Source organism: Nipponia nippon, unplaced genomic scaffold (assembly GCF_047370975.1).
Source record: "Nipponia nippon isolate SJK-2023a ecotype South Korea unplaced genomic scaffold, ASM4737097v1 scaffold_10, whole genome shotgun sequence".
Taxonomy (NCBI): Eukaryota; Metazoa; Chordata; class Aves; order Pelecaniformes; family Threskiornithidae; genus Nipponia; species Nipponia nippon.
In genome coordinates, this window is record NW_028262291.1 from 1,839,406 (window position 1) to 1,855,412 (window position 16,007).

Sequence of the window (16,007 nt, forward strand, 5' to 3'; positions counted from 1 at the left end):
ACTCACGAGCAGGATCTGGCCAGGCGACAGAGTCCACATGTGGGCTTCCTCATCAGGTATATGGGCCAGCCATAGGCAGCCAGGGCAAACAGCATGTAGTAACACACCTCTTTGTACCGCTGCATCTCTTGCTGAAAGAGACAGGAGACTCACTAAAGGCCTTATTCTCTTTTAGATAGTGCGTTTTTCTACCGTTTCCCTTTTTCCATCATGGTTGGACACATGCATCCTTCTTTCTGAGCATCAGCCTTCTCTCTCAGCACCACCAGAACAGCACCTTCAGCATTTCCAGGTGACTGCAGGAGAGCAAGCTGGTTATGCTGGGCAAGATCCTCCCCCTCCCAAGAACAGCTCAGCACAGCTACGCCTGTTTCCCTGAGCAGAGGGGCCCCATTTTTTAACACCACCAGAAGTTAGTTCTAGAGAAATTCTCCTCTGCATATCAAACACCCTGCTGCAGAGGAAGGCCATCCTCTGTGGGTTTTGCCCCACCCTACCCTAGCTGAGGGGAAGATAAAAACTAGTTTAAGTCCCAAGAAGATGAGCTCTCTAAATATACTGCTCACATAGTCACAGCCCCTAAGGAAGATGCCCAGAGAGGACAATAAAGCCAGTCTGGGGCCACATGCCTCAGTGCTGTCTTCTGTAAGCTCTGCTGACATCTCTCCCCACAGACCTATTCGGAAGGAGAGAGAAGCTGAGCAGGGTGTCAGTATTAAACACAACGCAGTACAGCACAGCCACAAGCAGCTTAATCACAAAATCACTTGATCAGAGATGCTGGGATCAGGTCAGCCTCGCCTCTCTTGCGGCAACATCATCTAATCAAGGGGAGCGAATAGAGTTTGCCCAATGAAGGGCTGCAATAGCAGCATGCCAGGAGAAAAGCCAAGCTTAATTCACACAGAACAGAACAGGCTGCAGCCGTTTCCATCCTGAGAAGCACTGACAATCAGCCCCAGGGAGGAAGGCTCCATCTCGCTCCAGGCAGCTCCCTGCCCTTATCAAGATGGAGCCCTGCCTGCTGAGCTCCCCGAGCTCTGCTGGTGGTGCTTCCATATGGAGCTCTGCACGACACTCCTGGATGCAGCGCTCAACTCGTACCTCTGGCTTTGGAGAAGCCTCACATCGCCTTCCCCCCCCGAAATACCACCACTTCCCACAAAGCAGAGGACAGAGCCAGATAACACTTTAAAAGTGATCTGAAGACAAAAAGCTTCCGGAGAGCAAGCGTCGTTATTATACTCTATTGTACTAATCTTTCATTTCTTTGATTATTCCAGAGAGGGGCAGAAAGGAATAAGAGAAGCCACTGAGAAAAAGAAAACAGGCTACGTGGGGAAGCACGGTGAGTGTGCAAGATCACAGTCCAGTGACTTACCGCATTTTTCAGATCCAGATACTTTGTGTTCCTGGTCACCGGCATTCCAGACAGAAAAGCTAAAATGTCATTGTTTGCCTGTAAGTCACAAACATACATAAAAGTTCTTCTCTGCGACACCAGGACAAAGTCTACACCTGAGAAACGGAAAGCTCTATGTAACCTGGGACAAGATACTGCCAAGTATCCCAACCAGTCTCTTCAACTGGTTCCAATTCTGCTGTTCTTAATTCTGCCTGACCTGATCACTGCTGTCAGAACCCCACCTCTAGGGAAAAAAAAAAAAAACAAACAATTTTCTACTGCGTTGACAATCCACAAATCTCAATGCCAGGAATGGCTTGGGAATTTAGGATTTTTTCCCTAAAGCTCCTCCTGCAGTGTTAGCCAGATGCCGGAGTCTTCTCCACATCATTGTATGGGAAGAGTAATCTGCCCATTCACTTCCAAGTACCTACCACCTCCTTCAAGGCAGTTGCCTGTTTGGGGTCAAGAGCTAAATCTGTACGTATCACCTGCCTAGAAAAGGCAGGTTTCACAAGCTTGACTCAATGTCAGCTGGGCCCTTTGGGAGTCGCAGAAAAAGCTGCTGAAGAAGTTAGTATTTTTATTTTACAGCTCAGTGACTGGCAATAGCCCATCACACAACAGGAACGAGGTGGGCAGAGTCATGCAGTTCTCACACAGTGAGTCACGAGAGCAGCAGGTAAGTCAGAGGCCAAGCGAGATGCCCGCTGCCTCCGCTCACAGCGACGCGCCCCCTCCACCCACCTCATCCAGCACAGCATTGCGCTTTGCCCGCTGCCGTTGGCGCAGAAGAACCAGGCCTGCGATGATGTCAGATGGGACGATGTCAAGGTCTCGGAAAAACTCAGCAAAAAGGTAGGCGATTTCAGAGTAGGCGTCCTGCAAAAACCAGGGAGAGAAGAGTTTAGGAGGAGGAGTTCGGGTGTGGGGAGCCTCAAAACAGGACACGAAATGAGAACCAATGCGGCAGCAATGGCCTCATTTCTGTAGCTCTCTCTCCAAAACATCCACGAGATTCCTTCAGGGAACACCATATCTGGTCTAATCATATTAATATCTCTTATTTATTTTACATAGTCACACTCAGAGGCCTCAGCTGAGACTGAATTTGTACTATGCTGGGTACTTCTGCGTGGGCAAGCAGACCACCTCAACATCAAAACAGACAAGGCAGACGCGAAGGGAGAGAAAGGAAGTGTTTTCATCTCTACATTGTAAATAAGACAGAAGAAATAAGATGAGAACTAAGCAAATCCTAAGCCAGTGTCATCTCAGAGTCATCCTTGCTCCTCAAAAGCAATTTCATTTGAATAAAGGCTATTCAGGGGAAAAAAAAAGCACTGATTTTCTCCTATTTAACACCCTCTTCAATTCCGTAACTCTGCCCTGGGATCATTTTGCCCATACTTAACCTAGCCCTCGCCATCTCGGGCACATCACAAAGTGATACCTTTTGAATCCTGCCATTGAACAGTCTCGTCATTCACCATCACGCTCCTCGCTACATGATTTCAAAGAGTTAATCACAACAAGCACGTGTTACACATGGCAGCTCTTGGTATTGAAGGAGCTGACCAAGTTACCAGGCTTTTCCAGGTTTATCTTGGACTACGCCCAAGCAAAAGGGTCTGAAAAGGAAAACCTGGAAAAAGATCCAAGTCATTAAATGCAGATGTCCCAGAAGGGAAGGAGACCAAAGCCAAAAAAGGCATCACAGGAGGGACAAAAGTGGAAGTGACCTGAGAGGGGCAAGCAAAGGCTCTGAAGCAGAGTGACAAACAAAGGTATTTTGAGGAGAAATGTTATTTTCCCCTTTTGCTCTGTACTACAAAAAAAAACCCAAGACCTTACGTGAGAATGGTTTGGGAGGTTGGAGATGGGCTGGACTACGGGACAACGCTGATCTGGCCATCGCTCAGACCAGCAAGCTTAAAGACAAGGGTGACCCAGAGACTGGATCAACAAAAAGGGGGACTGAGCAAGTACTGTAGTACACGAGTGGCCGGTGTTTTGACTCCTGCCATCACTAAAGCTCTCCCTCCAAGGTCTGCCACAGCCTTACCCTGAACTTTTAGCCTGTATTTTCATAGCATCCTTTACTCAGCACCTAAAGCCATGCGACTGCAGTCTTGTCTGTAGAAAGCCCGAGCCGTGCACTTGAAGAAAGGCTGGTCTGCAGGACAGGATCTCTCCATCTCTCTCCTTTGACAGGCAAGAAAGTAAATCCCTTCCCTTCCTAGCAGTCTTGCAGGAAATGACCTACATTCTTTTATCTCTGACAAACTCCTGGAGAGCAAGATTACTTTCTATCATTTTTCACTTGCCTACCAAAGCAAGTTAAATCACCATTAAGGATGGGGCTTCAGATGCCAACTGTGCAGGTTTCCATGCCAGCTGTGCCTTTGAAGAGCAAATGGACCAGCATTAACCTCCCCAAAATTACACCTGCAGTATCCTTGGAGTACTGACCCCATAAATCTTAGCACAGTTCCTATAAGCACACAAGAAATACAGCCTCGAAGTAAAATATGACAACACCCATTAACCCAAAAGTGACAGCAACAGCCCTCAATACCCTGACCAAAGTAAAAGGCCGCAATGGAAGTTCAACGTGTACGTTCTGTTCCGAAGGAAGAGTTTTTGCTGGAGCACCTGATGTGATATTGTAGGACTGACTGTAGCGTTCTGCTACGAACCCTGCAGGCTCTGGGGCTGGTAGAGCCAGTGGAGACTTCAGACTTCATTCCAGACCCGTAAGAACAGATTCTTGCCCTGATGCCATGTCCCCTCTGCAGAACTATTTTCCAGCCCCGAGGACGATGATCCTCTGCTAGAACATTTTTTCCATGAAGACTAGGAGAGACAGCAATGGATTCATTTCTGATCCATTACATATGCATTCATTCCACATGCTGTCATGCCAGGACACACAAAGTCAGAGCCTGTTTCTGCAAAGCAAAGAGCCTGGAAATTGCTCAGGCTGAATGTAAAATGGAAATTCAGTAACACAAGAAATTTGGAGATTCTGGTATCTGCTTTTATCCTGAACTAAAAAAAAGTAGAAACAGAGTCACTACAGAATGAAAAGTCTGTTAAAAAAGCTTGATGTGACGTGAAATATTTTGCATTCCTGAATAAAATAGAGTTGTTCAGAAACCAGGCCATTCGGATGCCGGTCAGGGCTCTCCAGCCAGGCTGCAGCACCCATGCTGCGCCCTCAGGACAGGCATCTCTGGGTACCCGGGCAAGGCGACCCGGCTGTGCTGGCAGGGGAAAGGGAAGCTGCTGCTCCCAGAAGCGTTTCTGCTGCGTAGCACAGGCAAGCGGAGGAGCAGGAAGGAACCCCCAAGGAAATGCTGCTGTTGGAGCCGTCGTGACACAAAGCTTGTTTCGGTTCAGTTTTCCAAAGCAGCTCGAGCTGATGATCCGTGAGAGCTGGCAGTCCCGGGCTATGGCTTCTCAGCGGGACAACAGGTTGGGGCTGGGACATTCCCTGGGAACATGGTGGCATTTCATCCCGTGCTGCAGGAGCGTGCCCCTGGGAGGATCAGCGTGCCAGTACACGTTGCTGGATTTCTGCACAAGGGCTACGACAATTCCTGCAGCCATCCACGCTTTGGAAACTGCACCCTGCGGATAACTACACAGCACTTACCAACAAACCCTTTTAATCTAATTCGTACTGGTTGCCATCTGTGATGAACAAATGCTCAGGTAGCCTTCACCTGCCTCTCCATTATTCTTACTCAGCTCTTCATCTTATTGCACCTTTCCCTTTTGAGGTTAAAATCCCCGTCTCATTTCTCTTCCTATACAAGTTCATATCCCCTCCAACACGCTCCTTCTGCTGCATCTTTTAGGAGACCAAACACCAGGCTATATTTAGTGAGGACATCACTGATGTGGTCGGTCCCTTGGTGTTTTCCCTGTCATCTTCTATGCCCTTCTACTGAAGCTAAACGTTTTTCTGATTTTTTTGGCCACTGCTGTGCAGTGATGTCTTTGTTGAAGTGTCCTTGATAATTCCTAGCTCTTTTCCTGAGAGGTTGTAACTAATTCAGAGCCCAGCGTATGCAAGTAATTGAAATTGTTTCTTCAGAGGTACACGGATCACCTCATCTTTCTTTGACTTTCTTCTGTCTTTGATAACAATTCCCTGGTTCTGCTTGGTCTTTCAAGACTTCTCCAGTACTCATAATTCTGACCAATTTAAATATTAGAAGTCATCAGAAAAATTGTCCACCTTAGCACTCACCTCTCCAGCAGGTCCTCAGTCATCCTGTTGAATAGCACCCGAAGGCACAAACCTGCTCCCAGTAAGAATGGGCTGCTAACATTTGGGGAAGCAGTATCAAGCCCCTTCCCCACTGCATAGATACCAGCAAGGGAAAATCCTAACCGTAGCACGTGAAAACTTCAAACCAATGATCTTCATGTGAACCTATGGATTAAGTAGTAGTTTTTGACTGTTAGCAATCCAGAAGTACTCTTTCGCTGATTCCAACACGTTTACATTTTCCCATTTTCAGAGAGGTCTCTCCTTCTGAAGTGTATCAGACTGATGCAAACAATAGGAGAAACTGCCTAAGCAAGCTGGCGGATAAAGGGAAACTGAAGCTGAACGTACTGAAAAATATGTATTTCTTCCACTGATATCTTCACTTAAAATTGTTATCCCAGTTCACTGCAACAGCGAGGTAAAGAACAACTTCAGGAGAAGAGTTTAACACTGACAACATTGCTTTTCAGTGCTACTAACTTTACCTTCAGAGAGAGTCCTGTAATGCTCAAAACCAGAGGGTTAAGACTAGCCATTTTGAAAAGACAACTGCCCTACTCGGCAATCTCACATCTGCATCTAGAGGGAAACATCAGCTCGCTTCTGCATGGAATACCCAGCTACCCTCCTGCAGAAACGCAAGCGCTCGTTCAGGCTACGCGGGCTGAAAGGAGGGAAAAGGAACCAGCACGCAGCAACACTTCAAGCCTCGTTGTTCCGAGGGTAGCTCGGCTTGCTGCTGCTCGGAAGGCATTTCCAGTCCTTGCATGCACTGCTGTCAAGGCTCACCGGACTCCTCGTGCCTCCAGATCTCAAAGAACACTCAGTGAAACGAGACACACATCATCCAGGCTTGGCAGCAGGAACCCCACGCTGCTACGCTCTGCTGAGTCCCATCTATCGGCAGCTGTACACATAGCTTGCTCTCCAACAGGAGATATTTGGTACCTACCGACTGGGAGTCTTTTGTCCGTGTGCAGCAAAGAAAAACTTTGAGCCTGCGCGTCCAGCTGCTGGCTTGCCCTTCTTCCAGGCGGTGTCTACAAATAAAGGGTAGAGTATGTGCATGAGGACAGGCAGGAGAACGCGACTGCGAACAAACAGTAGGATTCAATGCAAAGTCACGCAGCCTACGCTATCGCTGGTAAAATGCGTGCTAAACCGTATTCTTAAATTTATCCTGGCCTAGCAGGGACAAGGAGACCACATATAGATTAACAACTCTGCTCATTTTATAGGACAGGAAGGTCATTCATAACCTAGCTGTTCTGGCCAGGACCAAGCCTCTGTATTTATATACAGGGTGTCCTGCCTGAATGGGACGGCCCTTATGAAGCTACTGTTGTTCTACGGTACCTGCTGGAAGCAGGATGTCCAAGAGCACCCGGCGCTCTGGATGGAAGGAAGATCATAGAATCATGGAATCCTTTAGGTTGGAAAAGGCCTTTAAGATCGTCAAGTCCAGCCGTTAACCCAGCGCTGCCAAGGCCACCACTAAACCGTGTCCCTAAGCACCACATCTCCCTGGCTTTTAAATCCCTCCAGGGATGGGGACTCCACCACTGCCCTGGGCAGCCTGTTCTGGGTCTACTGGGAACTCGGCAGCTGCATCATGTGCCAAGGTGTACCACCACGCAGTGGGAAAACTCTGCCACGGGGCAAGGGGGTGGGAAGGGTACAAAAGACCCTGAGCGCTTAGTATGAGAGGAGCTGTGCATTTTTTTCCCCAATAATAGCTTATTTGGAAAAATATATTTATTAAACATAATACAGTCTCATAACTGAATTAATTTGCGCTCTTTATTCAAGTACGGTGCGTAACTTGAATCAAAAAAAGGAAAGCAAGCTAAAGGTTCTCTTTCAATTAGAAAAGGTTAAACAAAAGGCTGAATACAGAAGGTTTAGCTCAACCCACATTTGGTTTATATGACATTTCAATTTCAGCTTGAAAATCAGCTAATTGGACAACCCTATTTAAAATGAACTATAGCTGAGTTTTCTCCACTGTTGTGAGCTTGTCCTAGTTCCTAGATTTTGCGGGGTGGCAGTCCCTTATTTTTGACTGGCATACCTGCAAACAACCCTTAGATCAAGCCAGGCTTAGTGGCATTGAAGTGGGGGACTGTGTGATTCTTTGCCAGAGCGCCGTGCTACCTACACCGTGAAGTCCACAGCTCCTCTAACGCAAGGTCTTCTTTTAATGTGAACACAGACACACTGAAGATGGGTCAGACCAATCAAAAAAGACCATTTCTATTTTCTGGCAGCTGATCACATCAGGAAAAGCCCAAGCCCAGAAAGTGGGTTACACCTGGAGGAAAAAAATGCTGGTAAAGGAGTATTTGCCTGCAACAGAAGGAGCAGATCCTGCAGGGCAATCCATCGACTCACGCCCCAGCATTTTAAAACAACTACCCATAACCTCCAAGGAAGATTTCAAAAGAGGAACAGGAATACGAGTGTCCTAAGACAGAGCTGGCAGCACTCAGTTTTGCTCCACCAAACACCAAAGAACTTGAGCAGCAATGCGAAGAACTTCACAACTTCACCGTGGGGGCTGAACAAGCAAGTGTGCTCTGAGCTATTTTCACTCCAACTTTTCCCAAATTCTTTCTTCCTAACACTGAACTTCCACATGTTTAATATGAGCTCTCGAGCAAGATTTCTTAGAAAAGCCTCAGCACAATTAGCTGAGCTTTTTGTTTTGTCGTTTTATTTTCTTCGCTCTGCAAGAACATAAAAGCCCACACACATCACGATGCCACTGGTAAAGGAAAACCACTGTGTGACAGAGTCCATCAGCTACAGCAGAGTACCACAAAAAGGAAGCTAAAGTTACACGTCTCCTTAACGTGACAAACAAATCAAGTTTTTTCATGAGTTAAGACAGAGGAAACATGGCTCAGGTTAAGCGTAACACAAAGGTCAGGTTACTGCTGTACATCAGAAGGCGCGTATCACCGCAGACAGAGGGATTTCAATAGGAATGGCTGGCCCTCCGCATCTTGCAGGATCACAATCCAGAAAGAGAATTTCCTAATATATTCTTTGGCAAGGATTACTTTAAGCAAGTGGAGAATTTCAAAATATATTCTTTGAAAACAATTGCTTTAGTAGTGAACACATAGTAACATTTTATGTTTCCCTTTCACATTATAGCCCACAGCATTTTGCTTGTTAACATCTGTTAACACTCCCTTTCCAGAGTGGAAATCTGCAAACAGCATGCACGAGCTCTCCAAAAACGTTACAGGCCTGGAGAGAGAAACCTGGCCCTGGCCCAAGGGACAAATACCTTCACTCAGTTGTCTGGGATCTCAAGACTCCTCACAGCGAAGAGCATTTGGGGGTTTGTTTTGATTTACTTTTAAGTTCTCTGGCAAAAAAAAAAAACAAACACCTTTGCCATCCGTGGCACTCAGTTTCTTTTCGGAAAAACAACGCGCTGAGCCCAACAGCTCTGATGTAGCATGGGGTATAGATCCGGAGCATCGTCATCGCTTCTCATCCCCATCTCCCTGGGAATGTCCTGATCACGATGCAGCAGTCGCACACGTTAGGTTAACAGGGCACTATCTCCAAATATTCAAGGCTAGTGTTAATAACATACTGGAAAGGTTAGGAAGAATGTCTCGTGCATTCTGCAATAAAAAAACCAGGCTCCTTCAAACAAAGCTTGCTGCATCGTCCTTAGAAAAGTCTGCTTTTTCCTCAAAAAGACAACCCGAAGGATCCCATTTCAAGACATTGGAAAGAACATGTATTCAAAACACCCCTTGAATATACATTCCCAAGGAGAAATGCCAAATTTGCAGAGTATTTTTTAAAAGCCTCATTTTTTAGCGTTCAAAACCTAATGCCCTCAAGTCCTACAAAGCCACATTCCTTGCTGACAGTTACATATGTCAAGACTGCACAAGAAAACAAAGCCTGTTTGTGTTGTCCTGCCACTGGAAAAAATACTTCTGAAAAATGCCTTGCTTGGTGAAAAAAGCTTTCATAACCCCACCCGAGCAGCTCAAAGATGTAATCAATTCTTAATTAAAAGATCTGACTGCCAACACAAAAGAAATCGCTCCTTGGCCAAGACCAAATACAAGAAACCTCAGGCCAAAAGGTTGTATTTTGAAGACAAAACTAAAGGAAGAAAGGGACTTTGGAAGAGGATGCTGCCTCAACCTAAGCAAAATCTAAGCGCTGCCTCACTGTTACCAGGCAGAACACTGCTACAGGATGGACAAACGAGCTGTCGTGGTCAGCACTGGCTCAAGGGGCCCGTAAGGATTTACAAATCCAGTGACTAACGCACGATCCAGCCAGCTACCGCATTGCTTCGCCTCCTTTGGATACAGATGCCCACACACAGCACCTGACAGTCTGAGCTGTGTTCTTCCAAAATCACCCTCACCAGCAAAGGGAAGCAACGCCTGAAGCTGAATGCTCCCTGAAGCAAGGCAAGGAGAACGTCAAGAATGAAAAAAAAGCAGGCCGCCCTTCCAGAAACGCTGCTTTACCGCAGGTTGTACGTCCTCAGGTTGCGCTGTCTCCGCTTTGTGGCGCGCAGTTTGACAAAGGTCCGGCCCGTCGGGTCGAAGACGCACAGGACAGTGATGCAGACGCTCAGGATGACAACCCAGTTGCACACCACCATTCCTGCAAAGAAAGAAGAGAGAAGTCAGGTGCTTTGCCCATAACTCTTGGCAGTATCGCTTCCTGCTTTTCACCGCACGCATCAGAGCCGCCTCTCCATTGCTGCAGGGCAAAGTTACCCCAAATATTCTTGCAGCCAGCTGCAGTGAAAGGAGATCCTCTGCAAAGGCTCCTAAGCCACAGCTAGGTTTTCCAGCTGGTTTAGGAGATCGCCCAGGCAGAAGGCCATTAAATACTCACGGAGTATCTAGGGGGACTGCAACATTAGCATCATCCCCGCAAGGAGACTATCCGAGATGGAAAAGGAGTTCCAGAAAACAGTAAAGCCATTTTGAAGTGAAGAAGGGGAACCGGGTCGCACAGACTCCCCAGCCAGACCCTTCCATGGGAACATGAATTCTTGCCTCAGTGCAGACAGCACAAACAAATGAATAGAACAACTGTTCTAAGCAATAATGTCTCAGGAAAACAAGCACCACATTTACAGCTACAATCCACTTCCAACAGTCGATCCCCACATGCATGAATGAATTAGCTCTCCAAGGCAAGAGGATGTCTGCGCATACACAGGAATGAACACAAACCACATTCCAAATACATACCCAAAGTGACACTCTTTGCTGTGATATCATTGCAGGAAGCGTAGTACTGCGTTAGCCAAACGATGCCCACAATAGCGTACACAAACTCAATCACCAAGATAGCTGAAACAGAAGGAAGACAATGGATAGCAGCAGCATCTCCCTAAGGATTAGCAACTGCCTCTCCCCATCTTCTGGAAGGGAAACCCCAAGACAGGTTCTTTAGTGGGACAGAATAAGTGACCACAGGACTGGGCCCCAATGCTTTGGAAGGCGATATTCAAGAAAATGAACAAAAAATGTAACGTGTCCTTAACGCTAACTACTCCTAAGTGACACAAGGACCACGTGCGCGCAGAGCTGTCAGTGCCCTTGGCTGTATCAGAGGGGTGAATCAGAGCCATACCTTCCGCCCACGACAGCGGAAAGACTCCCTTAGGTAACAAGAATCACCACGTAACAGCGCCTAGGTCTTAACCACCTCAGACAGCTGGCCTGAGTCACAGATAGGAAATAAATAGTAGTGTGTATCCAGGACTGATCCTGCTTACTACGCTTAGAAAGTGTTCCCAGCACCTCTGCCCTTTGCAGTCCTCACAGTAGTAGTTCCCAGGACACAGTCCTTCAGGAGTCATTTACTGGCTCCTCGGTTTTGCATGCTGCCGTGGTAATGAACAAGAAACTGGGGGTTGACAGTGGCTCCCTGGAACAAAACAGTTGGGAAACACTGCTCTGAAGTGCCCATCCTCACACCTTCTCTACACATTACAACCCCAAAGTGCAGGCAGGCAATTGGGTATGGAGAAGGTAAATAGCTTGCTTAGTAATGCCTAGCAAGCCTTTGGTGTAGCTGAGATTAAATCCCCACTCCAGCCTAGCCCACTCTGACTATCCACCCTCCTTATCTACGTGCCAGCACAGTATCTTTTGTGGCTTACTACAGACTCAATATCCTGGAAAGACCAGTTCAAAGAGCCACACAGCAAATAGTTTTCAACAGCAGTGGGCAAGGAACCAGGGCCGGACCTGGTTCCTGATCAGCCCAACCTATGTTCTTAAACTGAGCTAGGCTTTGCCTACCTTGGCTTGTCTCCCCGCTGAGATTACCTGCTGCAGGACAGGAGCAGCAGTAGCACGGATAAGACTTGCCTGGGTTCGTACTGGAACTCTTTCCCTAGATTCATATGCACTAAACAGCAAATGCTTAAAATGGGACAGTCACACGGACCTTGCCCACACAATGGTCACGCTCCTATTTCTATCGTCAGAACTGATGAAGCCATTAAGAGTAAAAAGCCCCACAAAACAAGCATGTACCAGACCCAAGATACGGTATAAATACAGATCCTGAACACAGGTATTAGTTTAAGGCAGACAAGGAAGAAAAGTGGATGATTCTTGGGTAGGAAAATGGCTCTTTGGATTCTCTCTGCCTCCCTTGCCCCATTTCATCTGGTTTTAACAGTGTTACTCAAACTGTCAGGCTCTATGTGCTTCCCTGGGGACGCTGCAGTGCGTCTGGGAAACCGGAGAGAAAGATTTGTTTGCTATTCATGTTAATGATTTGCACTTAGCACTCAAAGGCAGAAATGTCTCCCAGACAGAGCTTTCACGCCAGGTTACCCATATTTTAGCAAATTCTGCATGAGAACAATCCAGCAAAACCAGAGATGCTTTGTTTGGAATGGGCTTGACTCTGCATCTCCAAAAGATTTTTCTCTTAAAAATCTTCACTTGGCACAGAAAAATCTGATCAAGTTTCTGTACCTGGAAGACAACCGAACAGAGGAGGGAAGACAAGCTAAAAGGGAAGCCCTGAATGAGAGATCAAGGAACAAACTCTTTTTGATCTAGTTCTTGGTGGGTGAGTGAGACAGGAAATGTTTTTAGGAAGGCAAAGATGCACCCTAAGAGAGAGGACGCAACCAGTGAGCAGGTGGTAAACCTATTTATCTCCCGGTGCCTGGAGGGGGAGTATCAAAGTGCAGGTTGCTGGATGGAGAGATGCATCACATGTGAGTCAAGAGGTCAAGTGCAGGTCTCAAGGTAGGTGGGTGTAGACTTACATGTCTGTATGACAGGCAAGGTCACACACACCTCAGGGTCAGAAGCCCCAGGATTTACACAGACATATGCCTGTATCCTAGGAAAACGTGTGGAAAAAAAGGTGGGGGAGAGGTGTAGATGCATCTCACTGTGGCAGATCTGTGTTGCGAGACAGAAGGGGAGCATATTTTGTTAGAGGAAAAGGATGTACCTGCATCGCAATGAGGATGACAAGTTAAAGGTTTGCTAGAAAGATATTTGGGGCATTGCAGGGAAGTCTTACAGCAATGACAGGGTGCAGTCTATGTGATGTATTCAGATGCATATCACATACAAGTGGCCATCTGGATGTCTTTCAGAAGCTGTGTGTTTGTCAGGGTGTGGGGAGAGAAGTCTTCTGCGATAGCAGATGGCAGTGTGGAGGCTGAGTCATTAGGAGGCCTCAGGCCGCTGCCTCTTACCCAGTCTGACATAGAGCACATACTGCATCGAGTCCCGGGGCTCTGTGTACAGGATACTGCCTCGCATGCTGAGCCAGATGATTGCCACCTCTGCGATCATACAACTGAGCAGGATGCCCAGGTAGCCTCTGCCGTGGTCCACCAGGTTAAGCGAGCAGGTCTCGTTGGGGTTGTACACCAGCCCAAAGAGCACCACAGAGAGGATCACAAACCTGCCAGTCACAAACCAGCTTGTTACCAGCAGTAAGCCAAAGAAAGCTGCATGTAATATCCCACACCTGCTCTCCTCACAAAGCTGCTGAGGATCCTCAGCATCCCACAGCTAGTTACAATTAATATTAGTTTGTTCTGGAAATCTCCTCCCCACAAGCCATCCAGAGGCCCTGCTACCCTGGTCAGAACAATTTGATGATCTGTGTCAAGTCACATTATCCCATGGGATCTGCCACTCCAATTGTTCTTCCTGAGCCCCTGTACAGAAACACAGCCCCGAACTCCAGTGGACAACCTTGGGTAGCACTGGAGGGTGCAGGAAGCTCTGGTCAGGCTCCCTCTTTGGAACTTAGAACAGAACTTATCCAAAGAACCAGAAGCTGGCAGTATGTCGGTGTCTGTCAGAAATGCCCCAAACAAGCCTTCCAGACACGTGTATAAGCGCAGGAAGAATTACAGCTGCAAGAAGCAGGAATGGCAAAAAGAATTCATGGGAGAACTCAAACCATCGTTCTGCATTTCTCACTTACCAGGTGGTATGCAGGAGGAAGAGGAAGACGGCTGGCAAAACCAGGTCATCGCTGCCTACAGACCAGCGACGGCGGAACACGACAATCCCTGGCATGGCTAGCGGGTCTGGGGAAGTTCAGCAGGCACGACACTCACCTCCTGGAAAAGAGCAGAATCAAAGGTGCTGCTGACCCCCTTCAACCCTCTCAGGAGAGCCTCGCAACCCCACGCTAGCAGAAGGTCTGCACCTGAGAGCTCTCCTGCTTCACACCAAAGATGGCAGAGCTTCTTCCTTCCAGCACCAGGGGGCACGGCATGCTCGAGGAGAGCACAGGAGAGGAATGCACAGTTTCAAGAGGGGGAAGTATTAGGTGAAGCAGGTGTGTAACTCGCTGAACATAATCACCACTCACCCAGCTCCACTTCACAAGATTACCTGGAATCCTGTTAGGGCTGCGTGTTGGTAAGCAGTCACTGCAGGGTGCTCTGGACAGGTTAGACTGGCCCCCACTCTACAGAAGGCCCTATTACCATGTTCTTCCACAGGCACACCTGCTGCCTGCCTTTTTTCTTGTTGTCCAACAATTCCCTCCCTCACTTGGCTCAGCAAGCCAAAACACCCATTAGCAGTTAGTGGTAGCATCTGGGAAAGCTATTGACTGGCTCCCAACAGCAAGCACTTACTGGTGAGGGAGCAAGCTCCTAGGAGATCTCTCCCTCGACCATCAGTTGCACAGAAGCACCCTGCCAGCTCCACATCTCCTTTGTGTTCACACTGGCCCTGACAGGCACCAACAATTGAAAGGTCGAAGATTGAGGAGCTGGCTGTTCCTCCCCACATTTTGTTTGTACTCCTATTTTTAAAGCTTCACAAATCCTTTAAAAAAGAAACAGCAGTGGTATAAGTCACGAGACTCCACCGGGCTATCCAGACACCTCCTCCCAGCACAGCTCTCCCACACCATTTCAGTTCATTTTCATACTCCAGCCCAAGCCCACCACATCAGCGCGCCTCAGTCCTTTCTGCAGCACGCCTTATCTCCCTTCTGCATTTCTTGTGCAACACGCTTCAACCACGACTTCTGTTTGGTTTTGTCAACCTTTTGGTTTCTGAGATCGTGCCTATGCGGTCTGCCCACAGCCACCAGCGATCCCGACTGCAGCAGTCATTCCTGTTCCCCTCTTCCATGCCCTGAACCTGCCACACTTCTCACCTGCACCACCACAGACCAGGGGACACCCACACGTTGGCCCGTGCCTCTCTGCTCCGAGCCACCATCTCAGGAGCGCCAGGTTCTCCCAACTGACTCCTCTCGGTCTCAAATCACAGCACTTCTCCTGTTCTAACCCCACGAACCTCCCAATTTTCACATTCACACGCCACTGCCGTGGCCTGCAGTGACCGCACTGCTCCAAAGCTGCATCTCCCAAGTAATAACTGCTCTTTGTACTGAGCCAGCAATTTGCTGTTAGGCTCACAGAGGCGAAAATGAACGTGGCCACATTGGTTACTTACGATGTAATCAGGATTTCCAACAGCATTTCAGAGGGAATATCATCTGCCATACCTCATGCGCCAGGCAAAAAAAAAAAATCAAACTTGTATACGATGCCTCTGATCTAGTGCTCTGGGTAAAAAAAAAGGGAGCAGTGACTTGATCACATTTAAACTAATTCAAACCTTCAAAGTAACACAAGTATTGGCTTTGTGACAGACCACAGACCATATCACAGCACCGATTCCTGCGGTAACAGAGCTGCCCGGCCCTACCAAAACCTATCCACCAGTCAGGTGTGGTTGGTTACCCCATCGCTTACCTACTGGGCAGACCATCCCAAAAGAGGAGTCTCCCCTCCTG

The 16,007-nt window shown here is 47.7% G+C and overlaps 1 protein-coding gene across 25 annotated transcripts in view; it reads right to left on the reverse strand.

Annotated features, from left to right (window-relative positions):
* Positions 1-16,007, reverse strand: part of DAGLA (diacylglycerol lipase alpha) — a 75,467-nt gene that overhangs the window by 28,578 nt on the left and 30,882 nt on the right. For 17 of the 25 annotated variants that reach the window (XR_015700777.1, XM_087740710.1, XM_087740705.1 and 14 more), the window contains 8 exons: positions 14,169-14,307; positions 13,426-13,637; positions 10,940-11,041; positions 10,202-10,340; positions 6,640-6,727; positions 2,153-2,287; positions 1,382-1,459; positions 7-131 (listed from right to left, as the gene is read on the reverse strand). Coding sequence is in view for 24 of the 25 variants with exons in the window: in XM_087740710.1 (XP_087596836.1) it covers positions 7-131; positions 1,382-1,459; positions 2,153-2,287; positions 6,640-6,727; positions 10,202-10,340; positions 10,940-11,041; positions 13,426-13,637; positions 14,169-14,263 (974 nt within the window). In the remaining variant the exon portion in view is untranslated. Of the gene's footprint in view, positions 1-6; positions 132-1,381; positions 1,460-2,152; positions 2,288-6,639; positions 6,728-10,201; positions 10,341-10,939; positions 11,042-13,175; positions 13,321-13,425; positions 13,638-14,168; positions 14,308-16,007 lie in introns of those variants that run through there. The other 8 variants (XM_087740763.1, XM_087740754.1, XM_087740730.1 and 5 more) reach the window with 3 other exon arrangements.